General features: G+C 40.8%; 1 protein-coding gene across 3 annotated transcripts in view; it reads right to left on the reverse strand.

The window, feature by feature from the left end:
* Positions 1–1,054: 1,054 nt before the first annotated feature.
* The window catches only part of KDM3A (lysine demethylase 3A), a 51,027-nt gene continuing 32,207 nt past the window's right edge, over positions 1,055–19,874 (reverse strand). For all 3 annotated transcript variants that reach the window (XM_037039005.1, XM_037039012.1, XM_037039020.1), the window contains exons 13-26: positions 18,210–18,362; positions 17,977–18,072; positions 17,485–17,612; positions 15,601–15,796; positions 14,179–14,351; positions 13,561–13,797; positions 12,293–12,464; positions 7,968–8,055; positions 7,179–7,309; positions 4,358–4,477; positions 4,137–4,276; positions 2,731–2,907; positions 2,514–2,648; positions 1,055–1,759 (exon numbers count right to left, since the gene is read on the reverse strand). In XM_037039005.1, coding sequence (XP_036894900.1) covers positions 1,679–1,759; positions 2,514–2,648; positions 2,731–2,907; positions 4,137–4,276; positions 4,358–4,477; positions 7,179–7,309; positions 7,968–8,055; positions 12,293–12,464; positions 13,561–13,797; positions 14,179–14,351; positions 15,601–15,796; positions 17,485–17,612; positions 17,977–18,072; positions 18,210–18,362 — 2,027 coding nt within the window. In that variant the 3' untranslated portion in view covers positions 1,055–1,678. The remainder of the gene's footprint in view (positions 1,760–2,513; positions 2,649–2,730; positions 2,908–4,136; positions 4,277–4,357; positions 4,478–7,178; positions 7,310–7,967; positions 8,056–12,292; positions 12,465–13,560; positions 13,798–14,178; positions 14,352–15,600; positions 15,797–17,484; positions 17,613–17,976; positions 18,073–18,209; positions 18,363–19,874) is intronic.

The raw sequence follows: 19,874 nt of genomic DNA on the forward strand, positions 1-19,874 counted from the left end.
AAAAATTTGATTCTAGACAGAGAGGGAGGCATTTATTGGTTGATACCTGTATGTGCCCCGACTGGGGATCAAACCCTCAACCCTGGGGTATCAGGATGATGCTCTAATTGAGCTCCCCCACCACAGCTAATCTGTCACTTTTTGGAACATCATGTTTTCCCCCTCTGGTTGCTTTTAAGAACTTATTTGTGTGGGGTATTCTTTAAATTTATTACTATATACCACACAGGTGTGGATTTTAAAATTTACTGTTTCATTCATTCATCCATCCACCCATCTTGCTTGGGCTTCTTCAATCTGAAGATGTCACCAGTAATGCAGAATTTCTGGTCCCTGAACATCACCCCCAAATTTTCTTGGCTCTGTCCCTGATTACCAAATCTACATTTTTCTGTGTATTGTTTGTAAGTTAACTGTTTAGAGTTTCCTGCTTTTCAATGCTGTATGACCTTTTTACCAGTCTTCTAGCATGTACAAGAATATTTTTCAGCTGTTTTAGTCTAATTGGCACTGCTGTTGTTTTCTAATTTCCACCACCACGCCTTTCCAAATCTGATCATTTCCAGCAATCTCATTCTTCCATCATACTTCCTAATCACTCATTTCTTTAAACATTGTAACATTTCAGAATATAAAATAGTAAGTACTGGGTCACTCCAGAATCTGCAAACTTTGCAAGTTTAATATGACAAAAAGCTTCTCGACTCTTGCTCATGGTGGCTTTCTATTTTTACATTTGTTGTTACAAAATATTTGATTATGAGTAGTCCTTGGAATTGTGACTCTTTTGAGGCCCGACATGAAGGTTAATTCCCACTTCTAAATTTAGTTCGCTGGTGGTGTTTCTTTGCAAAATTGTGAACTGGGTTTCCATTTGGCTGGGGAGAAATTTATTTTCATATTAGCATTGTAATAATCACCAGGAAATCGCTGGAGCATCTAATTTCTTTGCATTTAAGATGAGTTCTCGGGGCAACCTCTTACACCTGTAACATCTGATGAATGGTGCGAAGAATCCACAACCAGTGAATAATGCCAATAAAGTGAGTCAAAATATTATATGAATACTTTAATGCAAAATGCTTAACACTTAAAATTAGCAAAGCTTCATTTAAATTAAAATTTCATTTAACTAAAGATGGTTAACCCCAAGAATTGTACAGTAGTTCATTTCTGCTATATAATAATGCCCGTCCAAATGCCAAAAGGTAAGAATGGCATCATTAGCTGTCATTTCTCTCCGTTGCTCTTCTAAACACTAAGGATGGGGGAGGGGACACTCAGACAGACACAGAACAAATTACAACCCAAATAAACTGTGCAGTTATTCCTAGTAGGTACAACTCATTTTTGCTAAGCTGTCAAACCAAACAGCTAGAGAATAACTGCAGTGTTGTTCCAGAGCTGAGAAGAGGTTTTATTTTTACAGCTTGGTAGAAGTTCTGCACTAGGTGAGTAGTCACAGTTTAAGGATGCATGTTCTGTAAATAGTTACTAAATACACACATTTAGTGTCTGTAAACACTAGAAATATACAAGTAGAGTACCCTCACCAGGTACAGTTTAAAAAAGAAGATGAGGTAACATGAATCTCAGAGTCCACAGGAATCCTGCCTGAAGTTTGAACAGCTGCCAGTATTCACTTCCAACGTACAGGGGCTAATGTGTCCCTGGACCCTCACGGTTTGACAAAACTCGATTCACTGGCTTTCAGAATGGCAACTGCATCTTTGACTGCATGGTAGATAACATTCTTTACCTAAAGAAGTAAAAGAAAATATGTAAGAGAGAATATGGTCAGTTTACTATTAAACCTAAAATCTGTTACTGAACACAAACTTTCCCACTACCAAGTCAAATCCCATCTCAGAATGTAACACTGAATATTCAATATGAAATGTCAGTACTTGAAAGGTCCCTGGGCAGTTTTAGGCCAATAATCCATACACATTCTAGACCGACGCCTCTTTGAAGAACTTCCAAGACCCCTTCCATGGGCTTTGGTGCCACATGGCCCCACCCCTGGCAAGTGCAGGGAGAAGCAAGTCCAAAGGTACAGTTTTATTTTTCAGAGTTTATATTTTCCCCTAGTTTTCCAAACATGAAATTATATGTCATGTAGTAGACTATTAAAAGCCTCTAGAACCCCCACCCTCTCAGACCTGCGTTGGATCCCAGGGACTCTGCTCTGCCGCACCTGAGCTGGGAACACTAAAGCACTGAAGGTCTGTGTTCAAAACCCATCTGGCAGCGGAGCCAGGATCAGAGGTCGGATCCATCCATTTTCAACACTAAAGCCTTTCTCTCTGGGTGCAGTCTCTTACAGAGTCTCACCAATACCAGACCAAGTGACATTTCCTGTCTGTTCCTCCTTTGCCCAAGTACACAGTGAAATTAGATATAAAGCCGTTCATCAACTCACTATACCAAGTGTGAGTTCACTGACTCTGTAAGGTAACTAATGGGCCATGAAGCCAGAGTCAGCAAATGCCAGGAATGAGTACTGTTTTTACCTGTAATTTATCTTCATGATTGGTATGGGTCTGTGACAGATAACGGAATTCCTGAGTAAGCCAGAAGCAGTGTTTAACATGCTCTGGAGAAACAAAATCTTCAGCTACTTTGATACAGCTATATAGATTATGAACCTGAAAAACACCAAGCCACATCGGTCACTAACACTGAAGTGTGTAGTAAAACGAGAATAAGAAACAAAGTAATGGTTCTTGCCTGATGTGGAGCTCCTGCTGGGATAAACACCACATCCCCAAGAAACTGTACAATAGCCCAGCCTTGAACTCCATACTCTTGTTGAAGACGCTTTCTTAGGGATCGGTCTAAATACCAGCTCTGATCATGAATGGGATCATGGTCTGCTGGGTTTTCTTGACCTTGCTCTTCTGATACCTAGAATATATTCAAAACATCATGAAACTGAGCAACATGCAAAGGCCTAGTGAGGGCATCCCTCCCCTCCCCAGAACAGTATGGGCAGCCAGTAACTGTCAGGCCTCCTTTAACACAAATGCCTTGTTGACAGAGACAGGTAGTACTCAAAGACATTAACTGAATGAACTAAGGAAAGCCTGAAAGAAAATGTGGCTTCCTTTCTGTCATTTCCTACAAACTAAGACTAGTGGTCCGTATATTTTTGTAAATACATATTTGGACAATATTTTGGTCTGGACTTTTGAATATAAGTTGGCTCAAGCTCCTTATAAACAGACTTGCTGATTTTGTAGTTAATAAAAACCTGCACTCACTTAATAATCTGATTTATGAAATAGTCACAAAGATAGCTGTGTATTAAACTTGTTTATTCTAGACCCAGAATTAGGCAACGGACTCAGGGTGACAATATCAAAAACAATATAGTGACCAGCAGGTTTTCTCAAAGAGTCAAATGATCCTTAGCCAGAAACGCTTTGATTACAATAAAATGCTGGTTAAGATGTAGCAGTGTTCATATCCATTGCTCATGAACAACTGAAGAATATCAACTACAGACATCTGAGCTGCAACCAGCAGCCTCATTGGCAAACAGGTTACACCCATCTTTCCAGTTAACCAGAACTTCCACATACAGACCTTTGCAAATAACCTGCCAACTATAGGAGACTCTCAGAATCTTCAAAACCCATGCATCTCTTTGACTCTTCACAAGCTAAGAGCCACAAGTAGGGCCAGAGTCCTCCCTGACCTGCTAGTAGGTGAGGGTGGACAAAGCCAACAGGGTCTTCTGTAACTCACTCAACATGGTAACCACAGGGCCCAGGGATGACCTAACTTGAGAAATGCTTCTATTTTTAAGGCACTAAAAACAAATACATGCTAAGAGATGCTCAGAGGAACTAACTTACAACAGAGCATGAAAAAAAATCTCCAAATGCACTGTAACATAAAGCACAGATGTAAGGAAAAAGAGAAGGCCTCCTCTTTTCAGAAGTGTGAGCCAATCAATTAGAAACCTTTGGTTCTTAGCAACTAGCTTCAGCCTATCCAATCTGATGTGAACAAATTTAATGTCTGATGTTGTGGTAATTCTGCAGTAACCCAGTCAGTTCCTGGCATGCAGTCATTTATGATATTGCTATTCTCCATGCCTCCCTTCACATGTGATAGAGTAAAGAGCACACCTTTTTAAGGAATTCTCGTATTTTCTCCGTGTCCTTAGCAGCATATATGTGCCAGAGGGCCCCTGGTTTCTCTTTTCCTTCAATAAATCGTTTTATTGTGAGTTCATCAGAGTCTCCATCTTGAATAGTTTTAAGAACTTCTGGAGCAAGAAAAAGCAAGTATCAGGTCACAGCCTCCAGCTCAGAGAGTAAGCCCCACTTCCATGCTGTGCATACCCTACCTTCTTCCTGGTCACACTGTCCTTTGGGAATTCCCACATAGACCATGACATTGGCTGCATCGGATACATCTAAATGAAGATTTGTTGTCCCATATTTCCGATCTTCTGGAGTAATTAATCCTGCAAATGGAAAATGCCTTAAATTTACTAAAGATAACAAAGGCTGCCACAGTCCTTTCCACTCCCTGGGGGACACCTGGTCACAAAATTTAAAAGCTGCTCCTCTAATCATGTAAAAGAGAACAATATCTAATATTAAATTATTTTAAATTTTTAACTATAAAAATTATTTCTTAAATATTTAATTATAAAAATAATGAACCAACTTCTAATATAAGGACTCTGGCTTCTTCTGATAGGCAAAATGGGATAGACCCTCTAGCTGAGAACAACTAAAAATCCTGGATCAAATTATTTTAAAAGAAGTTTTTTAAATGAATCAACATGCTAGCAAGGAAAGAAATACCCAGAAGCCACGACAAGAAAGCAGGACTCGGGAATGGTAAAGTGGACTAGTGAAGCTGGGGTTTGGCAAAAGGACATTTGCTCACCCAGGTGAGCTCAAGCGTTGGTTGTCGCCGTCTAGCAAGGCTCTGGTGCAACACACCAACTCCGTGGTGCACTCACAAGGTGCAGTCTAAGAGAAATGCCCTCACACACACCCAAAGCCGAGACCACCAACAGCCGTATACTCTGTATAAGAGGGCATAATGCTTAACACGTTCCCGGGTCCTCCCAACCAGAAAGGAAAAGTGGGGAGCCGAAGCCTGCAGTCCCGACTGTGCTCGCAGTCCAAGGGCTCCAGACACCAATCCGAAAAATGACTGCTGTTTAATGCTCATGATAAGGTAACGAGGGGTTTGAAAATGAACACATACTTATTATTTTCAATCCCTAACCATCCCATTTTTCTGTATATAATGCACACTCACATTTTTGCATTACAGAAGGGATAATGTGACCATTATACCCAGGTATAATGCACAACCTTATTTTCCCCTCAAATATTTGGACAAAAAACAGTACTTACTCTAGATGGAAACAAGTTTGTCATAGGAAAAGCTTTGCACGGCAATCGCATAATCAATAAAATATATTAAAATTAAATAAAAACACAACTGAAATGCAAAAAAAAGAAAGGAAAGAAGGAAGGAAGGAAGGAAAAGCTTTGCAGAATAACACTGCCATCTATCTATTGGTATCTAGAGGGAAAAGATCTGCCGCTAAGCTACTCAAAACAAACAAGAATTACTTGGAAAACTTCTCAGATGACCACTTCTAACCTATAAAGGTTCATTTTATTAAAACATGAATAACAATGTACCATAGCATTACACCATTTACTTTAGCAGAAAAATGCTTTCATTTACATAAACTCACTGTAAACCCTACTGTGAACAGAGTATCTCCTGAGTTCCCAACTATGCAGCTACTTTGAAGAGCTTGAGGGAAACAACATGCTACAGACCCACACACATATTCAAGACTCTCCAACCTGAGACCTGAGAAGCAAAGGGAATAAATAAGCAAGGGGACTTCTTCCTGCCGTGTCCTCTCTCCCACAGACATTTCTCACCCTACACTGGCAAGACTATGGCAATGCCCTGGGGGAGTTTCCTGGCGCTGCCCTGGGCCAACCCCACCATGTACCAGAATGGTCATACTGAGGTCCAAGCTCTTGATCCCACCCTCCTCCCCAAAGCTCTCTGAAGAACAAGGCAAAGACACCAAAGACTCAGCCCTTTCTTCAGGAGAACTCCCATCCCATCCTCAAGTCTGAGAGATTGCAGTTGGGATCTGCAATTATGGGAGGAAGGAATAAAAAAAGTAACTTATAAAAGGACTTGAAAAATGGGGGACAAGTAGTATAAACACTACATCAAATTCACTGAATAATTCAAACTGAAACTTCATTCAACAATAAAGTGGTAAATAACCCTTTCAAAATGGTCAATTCTAATCCAGACCTGGACAGAGACCCTAAAAAACTGGTCAAGGTCACAACAATCACAGAACAAGCTGGTAACTATAGACACCAATCTTGATCCTGATCCATCCTCCTTGTTGAGTTTGCTGAGTCATGTACAAACCACAAAAACCTAATTCAAAGGGTACCTTACATACTAACTTTAACTACTTAGTACCTACCAACACAAAACACTGCATTTATGAATAGATGTTAAAACAGCTGGAATGCCTGTGGAATGACCTAAATGTTCAGCAACATTGAAATGGCTAGTACAATTATATTCATCCAGTAATGTACCATGCAACTATTAAAAATTATCTTACTAAGGACTATTAAAAGCTAATATGATAAAGTCAAAATCATGGAGGAGTGAGAAGACTCTTTTGTTTCTCCTCTTAAATTTACCTCAAGTAGGATAACTTGTAAATCATATAAATGTCTCACAAGTATGCTGTGAACCTGAAACTAACACTAACAATATGGAAATAGAAAAAAATTAAAAAATAAAGTTGTATACCTGAAATTTGTGTTTTTAACCAATGTTACCTTAATGTTTAATTTTTAAAAAACCTGAAAAGGACCATTAAGTAACATGTAAAGATTTTACAATGTAGTATTAGGTACAGAAAAGAAAAGTGGACAGTCGCGTACACCTGATAACTACAACTGTGAAAAGGAAACTCAGGCACATGTCCAAGGAATGAAAGGAAACATGCAACAGGAAGCGCTGCTGTGTGAAGGGTTAGGGTCATACATGTGTTTCACCTCTCCCTCTCCCAAAATCAACTTCCTAACATCTGATTTGCTTTATTTCCATTATAATTTTTTTCTAGTTAGTCATTTCCTCCTTACCATAAGCATTATACATCTTGGGACCCAGATCTGGCCTAACAAAGTAGTTTGGCAGCCTGGAGGCCAGGTTCAGTTTGCCGTCTCTCCGTGTGTACTCGGGCAGCGGAATGTTGGCCATTAGATCATCAAACCTGGTATAGAACACAGAATTGGAAAGATAAGCCTGCCTTTCTAATTCATTATTATGTGATTTTCTTGTTCCTTCCACACAAAAGGAATAAACAAAACACCTGTGCTCATGAAGATGGAGACAACTAAAACATTAACAATATTTAAAATCAGAATTAAAAGTTTATGAATTAAGTCTTCTTCCTTCCTATACCATACACATGCATCAAAATGATCTGGAATATTTCAGACAAAAAATTGAAGCAATGAATTGTAGACATGCAAGGATTTATTTATGCCTTCTGACAATCCTTTTCAAGGTTCAAGCTCAAATCAGGAAAACAAATCTACCAATCTAGTTATCTTGTTATCTAATGCAAGACCTGACTGTAGCACACTGAACCCTGGCACGTGCACATCTGAGCCAGCTTTTCCCTGGCAGAGCACTGCAGGGCAAACGTGTGGAGCTTTCATTAGTCAGCCAGATCTAAAAATCACTAACAGTAACTTTGTCTCACTTAAAAACACACATCTCTAAAGTTTATAGACTAGAAATGAAAAATCAGGCCCAGTAAAACTATGGGAACTTTGATATTTCCCTGAAAACTATTTTCTCACCATCTCAAAAAAAGAATTTATCCTCCCAAGTCAAGGACTGAATCATCAACATCCAAATCATACCTGGAAGGCATCATATCTCTAAAATCTTCTCCTGGTGGCCAGTCCTTAAGTTTCAACACCATTGGTTCTTTCTCATTTTTCAGTCGATCTGAAAAATAATCAGAATAACTGAATTGCGGGGACTTCCGCCAAGATGGAGGCATAGGTGGAAACACTGTGCCTTCTCCCACAACCAAGTTTGGATACAACAAAGTTTTGGAGAACTAACACACACCCAGAGACCAGAAAACCGAAATATACGGCAGTCCGACAGCTACGAACCGTTCAACAGGGACGGTAAGAGAGGCAGAGCCAGCAGCGGAGCAGGGTTGGGAAGGACAGACCTAGAAGCGCAGGCAGCCTGGACCTAGTCAGGGTGTGGGGCAGACTGACCAAGGTCGCACATTCGCACGCAGTGAGACGGACCATGCAGGCCCCAGGGGGCGAACCCAGTGGTGGAGGGCTGACAGCGGTGGCACACTCGCGTGCAGTGGAGCGGAGCACGTGGCCCTGGTGACGGTAGTGGCTGCAGTGCTGGTGGGGGTCTCGGAGGCGGGTGCCAGAGGGAAGCCATTGTCCCTCTTTGACCCCGCCCCCACATACAACGTCACAACCCAGCGACTGCGTAGCCCTGCTCTGGTGAAAACCTAGGGCTCCGATCCTGCTACTTAACAGGCACGAACAGCTCAAAAGATGGCACAAGAGGAACTCAAAGTCCCAGAGCCAATAACTCTAAGTGACCAACAGATTGCCAGCCCCTCAGAAGCCCAATTTAAAACACTATTTATCAGGATGCTCACAGAATTGGTAGAGTACAGTCACAAATTAGAGGAACTTCGTCACAAATTAGAGGAACATATGAAGGCTAAAATAATTGAAATGAAGGGAGATGTCCAGGAAACCAATAGCGATGGAAAGGAAAATGGGACTCAAATCAATGGAATGGACCAGAAGGAAGAACAAAACATCCAACCAGAAAATAGTAAAGAAACAAGAATTCAAAAAAATGAGGAGAGGCTTAGGAACCTCCAGGACATCTTGAAATGTTCCAACATCCGGATTATAGGGGTACCAGAAGGGGGAAAGAAACAGCCACGAGTGGAAAACTTATTTGAACAAATAATAAAGGAGAACTTCCCCAGTCTGGCAAAGGAAATAGACTTCCAGGAAATCCAGGAAGCTCAGAGAGTGCCAAAGAAGTTGGACCCAAGAAGGAACACACCAAGGCACATCATAATTACACTAGCCAAGACTAAAATGAAGGAGAGAATCCTAGAAGCAGCAAGAGATAAGGGGACAGTCACCTACAAAGGAGTACCCATCAGATTGTCAGTGGATTTCTCAAAAGAGACCTTACAGGCAAGAAGGAGCTGGAAAGAAGTATTCCAAGTCATGAAATCCAAAGACCTACAGCCAAGATTGCTTTATCCAGCAAAGCTTTCATTTAGAATGGAAGGACAGATAAAGTGCTTCTCAGATAAGGGCAAGTTCAAGGAGTTCATCATCACCAAGCCCTTATTATATGAAATGCTAAAGGGACTTATATAAGAAAGAGATGATGAAAAATATCAACAGTGAAAGGACAGCAAACACACAGTTATTAACAACCACACCTAAAACAAAAGCAAACCAAGAGGACAGCTAGATCAGGAGTGGAACCATAGAAATGAAGAACACATGGAGGGTTAGAAACAGGGGGGTGGGAGGAGGAGAAGGGGGGAGAAGGCACAGAAAATAGCATAGATGGTAGGTAGAAAATAGATAGGGGGGAGGGCGAGAATAGTGGGGGAAATAAAGAATCTAAAGAAGTTGAGACACGTGGTTATAAACTAAGGGGGGGGGAAGAATGGTGGGGGAGGGAGTGTGCGGGTGGAGGGGAATGAAGGGGGGAATAGAACAACTGTAATGGTATAATCAATAAACTATATAAAAAAAAAGAATAACTGAATTGCTCCTATTTTTAACTCAGAAACAGACCAAAATAATTGGCAAATTAAGCATTTTATGCTTAACAACACAAATAAAATTTATCTCTGCAAAATCTTCCTAGTCTGATACATTTTATATATAAACATTATTTTTCTTTAAAATTCCCCTCCATCAATTGCTAACCATTTTCTACAGTGCCAAGAAATCCATTTGTACCCAGGAGGCAGCAAAAAAGAAAAAAGATCAGCAACTCATTTGTATCAGGGTCCTGTTTCTTCTAGATGCTTATTAAACAGCTACTCATTCTTTGAGATTTCTGCCACTCCCTTTGGCCCATTACATACAGTGGTGTTTTGACAGGTGTCCCCCTCACTCAGATCCAGTCTCCTCCTGCATACAGAATTCTGGGAGAAGGGTATAGCTCCCCAACTAATAAACAGCAATGCACTGTAACAATCAAAGGCCACAGTGAGGGGTGGAAAGTTTTCTGAGACTAGCATGGAATAGAAATGACTTGTTTTACTCTCACTAAAACTAACTGATGTTCTGTCCATGGAAAACTAGGACCAACAGCACCTACTCTCTGCCCCCCAGCTTCTGACGACACACACGGTTTAATCAGAACTATTTTCTTGTTAACAGTCAGAACTAATACCTGTTGTTGGTAATGCCAAGGAACTAAAAACTATATCTAATTGGAAGATGTACTGATAATTATAATTAACAGCAATGACAACCATTATTTCATTTATTGCCATGTTCCAGTCTCTGCTAAGTGTTTTAGTAATTTAATCCTTATCATTAAACCCAATATCCCAATAAGATTAAGCAGTATTTAATATTCTCAGTTTTAGATGAGGAAACTGACAGATGCCCAAGGTCATCCAGCAGAATGGGAACTGCAACGCAGGTCTGCCTTCGGAGCTTGTACTCCTGAGGACTAATATTTGTATAATGTTTTACAGTCAACCAAGCACTGTTCCACAGCCCAGTTTAAACACTGTACACTCTAGAGTGCAATAAAGACAGGAAATCACAGGATACAGTAGATGTTCAGAACACCAGCAGCAGTTCAGTGTTAGTGCCACACTGGGGGTATGCACAGCAGATCATAAGCATGGAAAAGACAAGTTGTGGTTGACTCTGGAAAGTGTGAGCCCCAGTAAAATTAAACCACCGAGCTCGTATAATAGCAAGCACACATAAGCAGTTGGAGTTTGAACCCAAGTCTAACTGGATAGCACATTGTGGCAGATGTGTCATCAGATCCCCTTCAAAAGACTTGCTGCCCAGACACAGCTTTAGGGTCTGCCTCACTGAAAAGAGCTGCCTCAGCGAGTCACTGCCCTTCCCAGGGCACTAGTCTCTAGAAATGGAGGGAGGTAGGTGGGTAAAGGCCCTGACATCTCCCACTTCAGCCCAATCTGAGACAATAAGGGGCAATACTCGCTCCAGAACTCCCTGACACACTGGCTGAGCTCTGTGGAGTCTGCATTGCAGCTGACTTCTTTTTCATGTCCAGTCCAACTTCTCACTTCTCTTTATTTCGCTGATGTTGATCCCTAGGTAAATATCTTACGTCTGAAACTCCATCTTAGCATCTACGGAAAACCCCATCAGGTCTTACATAAGAGTTAGCTATAACTTTATTATAAGGTATGTTTGATGTATGGGCCATGATCTATCAATGTGGGTAACAGAGAATTAGGAAGCAGATTAAAAGGTGAAAGTATGTCTAAAAAGAATGAGAGTGATGAATGAGCATACCTGAATTAGTGACTCTGAAGAATGAATGGGCCAAACCTTCCACCAGGAATGGGGGCACAATGACCCACTGCTGAGCTGATGTGAACCTCAGGGCCCTGTGTGCACTTCATATTCTTGGAAATAGTTTAATGACTGGCCAATACACAGGAAGGGCCAAACCTCAGCATAATACATATAAGCCTTCTTACTGCCATAATCGCCCCTCACCCACATGAAGCAGACAGTGACCAGGAGACTCTGTATTATATGAATTCACATTCCCTGGCACCTTCGAGCCTATTTACCTTGCTAAACAATTAAAAAAAATAGTGAGACACACATGAAACCACCAGTGCTGAGTCATAAACCCTGGCTGTGTGTTCCCCTCCTGCTGGGCACAAGTAGAAGCACAGCATTCCTATCACAGGATGGACATGGACACAGCTGAAGAACAGATGCCCAAAACCTCACCTTTATAAGAAACTACAAGATGAATTTGTCTCAGATCAAAAACATAAACTTTGTATAAAGAAAGGGGGAGAGAAGATACTAATTTTAAACTCCAAAATCCTGAAAAAATGCTGTTGTTGCCACCAGTGTCTCAGATTCCTGCTATTCCTATGTGCCTCCCTTCACACCCTCAACACCCCTAGAAGGTCTTTAATACATACTTGGAATATCTTCGAATCCATCCCAGAAGTCTCCTACTGTGGCTCCCGTGATGATTTCATTGGTCCTACAATTAACTAGGTCGACTTCCTGACCTCCAAACTCTTTCCTGAAGGATTCAGGTTTCCAAAGTTCAGTGTTCAATTTGTGATGCACTCCTGACACCATCACTGGCTAAAGAGAAAAAAGGCGTTAGTTTAAACTCCCCAGGCTCTGACCCCGTACCGGTGCAGCTCCTGGTTTGTTTCTCTGTGGGTCACCTTGTTGCAGATCCTCACGGGCCAGCCTAGACTCTGAGCTCCCACAGCATTTTCTGTCTTCACCACTCTTCTGCTGCACACACCCCTTGCTCTCAAACCAAGTCAGTATAAGCTTCTAGGAGCAAGGATCACACCTTCTGACTCAGCTCCCTTTATTCACAGAACACAAGCACCAGGGCTCAGGGCCAGGCAGAAGATGTGTAAGACAAGGTCAGCAGGAAAGCCCCGTTCAAGTGGGGCACTGCCATGGCCTCCACTCTATTGTTGGTGGGAGTATGGACCTGAGGTTGCCAAATCCTTACCCAGGATGAGTCATGTGTTCAATTTAAAAAACATTATGTTTTTCATGCTGGTGGTCTAAATACAGTCTGTCACTGTCATTATGAGCAAATCTTATCAGTATACCTAAAAAAGCTTTTAAAAAATTTGGGGAGTTAACTATGTACATTTTTCTATATGACAATTCTCTAAGAGCAAAGTATTCCTATAATGAGGATTCTATTTAGCCTAAAAAGAGAAGCCAAATTTCAGAAAACAAACCAAAACCTAAACTATCAACCAAAACTTAAGATGGAATAATGTTGCCCTGTAAAGGAGACCCCTTGGGAAACTATACAACAACTATAAGAGGAACCACTTGGCTCTAGCCCACCTACAACTGCCATCAGCACAAGACTTTAATTCACGGACTACCACACTCTGCCTAAACCCCCAGGCCCATCAGCCTCCTGGTCCCACTCCCACGCCTCCTGTTGAGGTTTAGCACACAAGAACAATTGAGTCCGGAATGCTCCCATCAAAACCCAATTACTAGTTGGAAGCAATCAAAACCTCACAGCCACACACTCTGCCTTAATTATATTCACCCTAAATTATAAAATACAGTAATAGGAGATAAAGAATATACAACTTATATTTGGAGGGGGATGTGAGGAGGGGATGTCAAGTCTGACAAAGGAACCAGAGAAGGGGGCTCTGATGTGGACTGAGGGAGTGGAGGACCCGCCTACCTGCCCTTGTTTCCAGCACTCCCTAAACACGTTCCAGTTGCTCTTGTTGTTGGGATCTTGCAGGCACAGCAAGCGATTGTCACATAACCAGTAGTGAGGGGTGTCAAAGCCTAAAATGCTGGGCTTGATCGTCAGTCCTTGAGGCCTTTTAGATAAATCAGAGGAAGTCTTATTTTGCACCAAAGAGGCAAAGATGTCATCAAGAATTTTTGGTGTATTCTTGACTCCATTTTCTGTCTGAATTTGAGAAAAAATACAAGTCTTCAATATGTTGTTCCCTATCACCAAAAACCCATTCCTCTAATGGTGGGACAAATATACGTTGCATACTCAGAAAACAGTCCAAGCGAGGACCCTGAGACAAAAAACTAAGTCTCCTTCCCCAACCTGACAGCACAACTTACAGAAGTGGGTACAGGAAAAAGTATGACAAGGAGAAAACTGCCCAGCCTTGTACTATGACCCTGCAAAGCCCACCTGCCAATGACATGGCCCCTTGTGTACCCACAAGGGAGAGCCTAGGATTCACATGATTCATTTCTACTTTCTTTTTCAATTTTCCTAGTCTCATCTATTCATCTTTACTAGGCAGAGTACAAAAACCAAACAAATAAATACCTTTCCTGTAGAGGAATTCAAGAGATTTCGGAGGAAGCCAGAACTGTTGTTGCTTACAGGTGTCAAAATTGTGCTGTTGAAAGTATGCAGGACTGTGCTGGATTTGCTTAAAGGGGGGAGAGGTGGAAGGCATTTGATTTCATTCTTTAAAATCGGCATCATTGGTTGTTTTTCTAAAAATAAAACCAAAAACATCCAGATGGAAAAGCATTCTGAAAGGCAAATCCCTTACTAGTTTTCTATTAACAGACTCACTTTGGAACCTGTTTTCATTTATTGGAACCAAAAAACTTACTCTGGATAAATACTAATGACATTACCGGTTTAGATAAGAATTTCCAACTGGTATGAAAATAACAAATATCTAATATCCAGGGTGTTACCATGGTAAATGGTATTTTTTAAACTTCTGTTTTCTATTTGTTTGTTCCTGGTGTGCAATATACAACTGATTTTTGTAATTAGCAACCCTAACAGAGGTTTATTAAAAATATATTTTTAGATTTTTCACATGTATAATTAGATTGTCTACAAATTTTAACAGCTTTATCGCTTTCTTTCCAATTCTAATATCTTCTTGTGTTTGCCCTAATGCAATAACCAGTATTTCCAGTAAAATGTTTAATGAAAGAGCGTTAGCAGGTATGCTCATCTCTTTCATAAACATAGGGGGAAACTAAAATAACAACAAAAAAACTATTCAACCAACTTAAAAAATTCAATCACTATTTATGATGATGTTTCCTATCTGTTTTTTATTGTAGAAGCTCGTTACATTAAGCATATTCTATTCTAATTCAAGATTTTTTCTTTAATCACGAATACATACTACGTTTTACTACTCTTCTGTGTCTCATCATATGATTTTTCTCCTATATTGGCACTTCTATGACACCTGTTCATGCTGCATAATTTCTTTAGTTATAGTGTTGAATTCTATCCACCAATATTATGTTTAGGATCTTTGCATGAGAGAACTTGACATGCAATGGTTGTTTCCTTTAACACATAACCAGAAAGCAGAATCATGTAAATTCTAATCTAACTACCTGATTCCAAAGGCCGTGTTCTTTATACTATCATCAAACACAGATGAGAAAACAGCACAGATTTAAAACAAAAAGCTGAAGCCGGAACACTGCAATTCAGACAAGAGAGGAACTATGCGTAAAATAAGAATAAGAAGGCAAAAGAGTTTCAAGTCTCAACACTACCCAGCGTTCCACCACCAACAAAAGTTCTCCTTGCTAGTGCTCCATTTTGAAAACACTTGCCTTTGTGTCAGGTCTCAGGGTGACTATAACCACTTTCCATTCTACATGAACTCCAACCACTCTGTTCTCATAGCAACTTAGGTTGCCAAGTCTCTCCCCAAATGGACTAAAGTTTCTAGGAGCCCACAGGAAAGTAGGAAACGCTCACCCTTGTTTTCCTTGTTGACATTCCCACCGGTCAGGTCTGCCAGCCAGTTTAAAGGAGATGTGCTGGCTGGACAGGCTGGCTTTATGCTGCTGGCTGGCTTGGAGGCAGTGCCCCCGCCCAGGGCCATGGGCTCCAGCACCAAGGGGTTCTGCTGGAGCATGGTTCCAAGAGTTGGTTTTTCTCCAGCTAAGGAATTCTGAGTATAAAAGGAGAATTTCATACAAGGTGAAAAATAAAATTTTCCTTTTCTTACCTTCTCTCCTAACAGCTCACCAGTAAGAGACAAATATCTAAAACAAAAGCAGCTGACAGCCCTGGACCATCACCACAGTTGTAGTAATCTTGCAATTATAGAGGAAAACTATAAGATAGGAGAGTTTTTAATATTTTAGCTTTTATGTATTATTAGTGAAAACAGAAGGTATGGTAAGAATTTAAACACAGTAAAATATTCCCCCCCCACCCCTTTATCACCCATCTCACACTCGTACATATCCAGGTCCCTTCATCTACTTGTGTTGCTTTAAAATGACCAGTTTGTGCCCATCTCTCCTGTGAACTTATCCCAATATCCCGAATAGGCACTTGAAACAGAGCTGCCGGATGAATGAATGAGGCAGGACAGGAAAAGTACAGCTGTGATTTCAGAAGGAAACAAGATGCGCGGAAAAGAAAATGCCCAGATTTACACAGTGAAGCAGGCTTTAAAATGTAATGAACACCTCTTAAAAGAAGTCAAACTGAAAAAAAAAACAAAAAACAAAACTCTGGAAACGGCACATAACGTATCTGTTACTTAAAAAATCTACCTTGACAACTCAACTGGTGAGGTTATACATGCACATCAAAAAGAAAAAGGCTGCTCAGTGTGGCTCAGTTGTTTGGAGCATTGTCCTGTAAACGGAAAGGTCTCGAGTTCTATTCCCAGTCAGGGCACATACAAGAGGCAACCGACTGATGTTTCCTGCTCACATTAATGTGTCTCTCCCTCTCTCTCTCTTCCCCTCTCCCTTCCCTTCTCCCCAAAATCAAAAAGCATGTCCTCAGGTGAGGATTAAAAAAAAATGAAAACGATAATCAAATTCTTGTTTGGAGTCCTGGCCCTCCTTTTATACGTGATGGAATTCTGTGATGCCCAATTTTCAGTTTTGTTTATTATTTCTCAATTAATGATGAAGAAGCTGAAGCACATAGAAATCAGTTAATTTGAAACAAAGTTATGCAACTAGAAAGTGACAGGAAGCAATTCAAATTCAGCTGTGACTCCAGAATCACAACCCTTCTACTCATGCTGCCTTTTATGTAAAAGTAATACAATTTCTAATTAATAAACACAATGTGGAATAATGCTTATCGGGGTAAGAGAAAACAAAGGAGACAGTGGGGGTAGATGTGCTGGTGGAGACAGATAAAGGGGATGCCTCCAGGAAGAGCGTGAGCACCAGGAAATGGGTATTTTATGTTGAGTGGTAGGGCACAGAGATTCGCTGCAATATTATTTCCTTCAACTCTTCACATACATTACAGGAAAATACACTAACTAATTTAAAAATTTTTAGAGTTTATCTGAATCATTTTAACTCTAAAACGTTAAGTTTTTAAAAACCCATATAAACTCGACAGTAACTAATTAGATAAGACCATAACAGAGGAGGTTTTTGCTTTTTTAAGAAAAATTTAAAACCTACTGAAAGATGCTACAGATGAGGTCCACAAAAGTAATGTAAGAAGAATGGGCCTATGAAGTGTCTTATGAAATATGAATTCTTCCCACTGACAGCTGTCCCCCATGTTCCTTTCAAATATGCTACAGAAATCCTTGGTTATTTAAAAGCAGACAGACAACAATCACGAGGATGGTGAATCTAGCATAAACAGTAATACCTGTTTTATGTCTTCCTTTGAGGCTGGCTTGGAAAAGAGTTTGAATTGCCTGTTTGAACAGGGACAATTTGCCTTTATTCCCCATTTTGCTCTTACAGAATGAACAATGTCTCCAACATCATAGAGGGCTAAAAAAAGGGCACAGGCAAACATCTGAACAAGGATATTAGGTATTTCGAAACCTCAACATTACAAAGCAGAAGCTGATGTTTCCAACAGTATTATTTTTTAGCAGCATAGGGCTTACACTATCTCCTTTTCATCCTGCTAAGTTTGTCTTCCCCCAAATGCGCCATTTTCTTTCCTTCTATAAAACTATTTACAAGACCTCAATCAAAAAGTTTTGCAGCCATTATTTAACACACTTCTGGACTACAGTACACACCTAAATAAGTAAGCACATAATTATAGTACACCAAGTAAAATTAAATTACCAGCCCCTTTGAGCTAACCAAAACAAGGTGGAAACAATCACTGCACTGTGTGAAATACCTTTTCCAGGAATGATCTGTGTAGGCATTAGGTTCTCTGGTTCATGTATCTGACTCTTTACACATCTTATCCAAGAGAAAGTCTTGTAGGCAGTACCTGCAAATAACCAATTTGTAGTGAATGCTCTTCATGGACTCTGGCCCCAAATACCTCAGGAATTCATTATGACAAATCAATAAAAGGCTTCATTTAAGTGTGTAAGGGGCCAGGAGGAGAATCAAGTCAGTTCTCACCCTGTTGGCAGTTTTTCCTCTTCATCCGGTAGCAATCTACACACACTCCAAACCCACACCGAGGACACACCCAGTGCAGATTGAAGATGGTGGTGTCACACACATCACACATTTCTCGAACACCTTTGACAGCCCGCTTCCAAGCAACCTGTCCTATAAAAATCAATAAATCACTTAGTCTTGAGAGGAGAGGGCTTCTGAAATAAAATGCACAGGGGGAAGGGAGTTGATGTTATTCCTCCCTCTGACTGGAGTTCCTATTACCTCTGTTCAACATCCAGAGTCCATTCCAAGTCCATTCCAAGTCCACCCCACCCTCAGGCCTCTTCACATCATAAACAGTTGGGTACAGTCTGGGAGATGCTCAGGTTCTGCCCCCCCCACATCCCCCCCCCCGTCCAAGGAGCTCTGCACGCCACTGGTGTACAGTTATCAAGCACTGCTGAATAAATCAATGGAAAAAGCAGTGGCTACACTGGAGTTCAGACACAGGCACCACCCAGCAGGGGTTCTTCACCTTTGGGGGTCCTATGAGGATCTGAAGGCAGCATGGACAATGCTTTCTCCAAAAGAAAATATAAAGATACACAAACCTAACATTTGGTGTAGTCTCAGGTTAAGCATAGGTATCCTGAATCCACTGAGATCACCCATTAAAACCCTTAGGGCAGAAGCAGCCCATTTTCTTAATGGGAGGGGAGAAGGCCACCACAGTCTACAATTGGTTCCCTTCTGGGACAGAGCGAGAAACTCAATTTTGTTAGTGCCAGAAGTGATGTGGGCACCCAAGATGGACTCATACTAATCAAACATCCAACAGATTAAGGTACAATCCAAAAGCACACAACGTAGCATTTTCCAGTCCAGTAGCCAAGCCCTGATAACTGCAGGAAAGGGCCTCCCGACACTGGGCAGGACATGTACCCCTCCACCTCGCCCACCTATGTAAATGTCAGATCAGGTGACCAAATCAATATCAGAAAGCTTCGAGTTCTGGGTCACAGCAAAGCCACAGTCTGCTCATCAGAACAAGCGTTTCTGCCTCTCTCTCCCCTGAACAAGACAGATCAATACTCTCACATCCTTTTTCAATGGAGAACACTTTTCCCAATCCAGTTTGTAGTTAATTCATTCATTCTTGAGACTGACTGCAATGCAAATGACGGAGTTCATTTTGCACTGAATGAATCCAAATGCCGAGTGAACTTCTGCCATTTCATTAAAACACAGTAGCTCACTGCACAATATACACAGAGCTTCAAGCATTTTGTAAATTAGATTTTATGAAGTTCACCTTGTTCACCTGGATTAGACTGTTTCATTAGAGAATATTCTTAGGTCTCTAAGCCACCATTTAATGATTTTTTTGTCATTTAAAAGACAAAGTAAGAGTATAAAAGTTGAGATCTGCGTCCTAATGTCAGAAGGAGAGGGCAATGCCCCTGGGAACACCTTGTGGTGGCATCTTTCAGTATCGCTCAGTGAATTCCTCTCTCCAACTCAGCAGCTAGTCAGAGTAAGTAAAAAGGAACCGAGTAATCCAAAAGGCAAAGAGGAAAAGTTAATCACATTTAAATTTTCAAGGACAGAATTTCTCAATTATGACTATTTCTGTATGAAAAAAAGAGTTTCTTGCAGATGACTCACTTATAGCAAAGAAAAAAC

This window comes from Sturnira hondurensis, unplaced genomic scaffold (genome assembly GCF_014824575.4).
Source record: "Sturnira hondurensis isolate 20B ecotype Veracruz unplaced genomic scaffold, ASM1482457v3 Scaffold0002039, whole genome shotgun sequence".
NCBI classification, from domain to species: Eukaryota; Metazoa; Chordata; class Mammalia; order Chiroptera; family Phyllostomidae; genus Sturnira; species Sturnira hondurensis.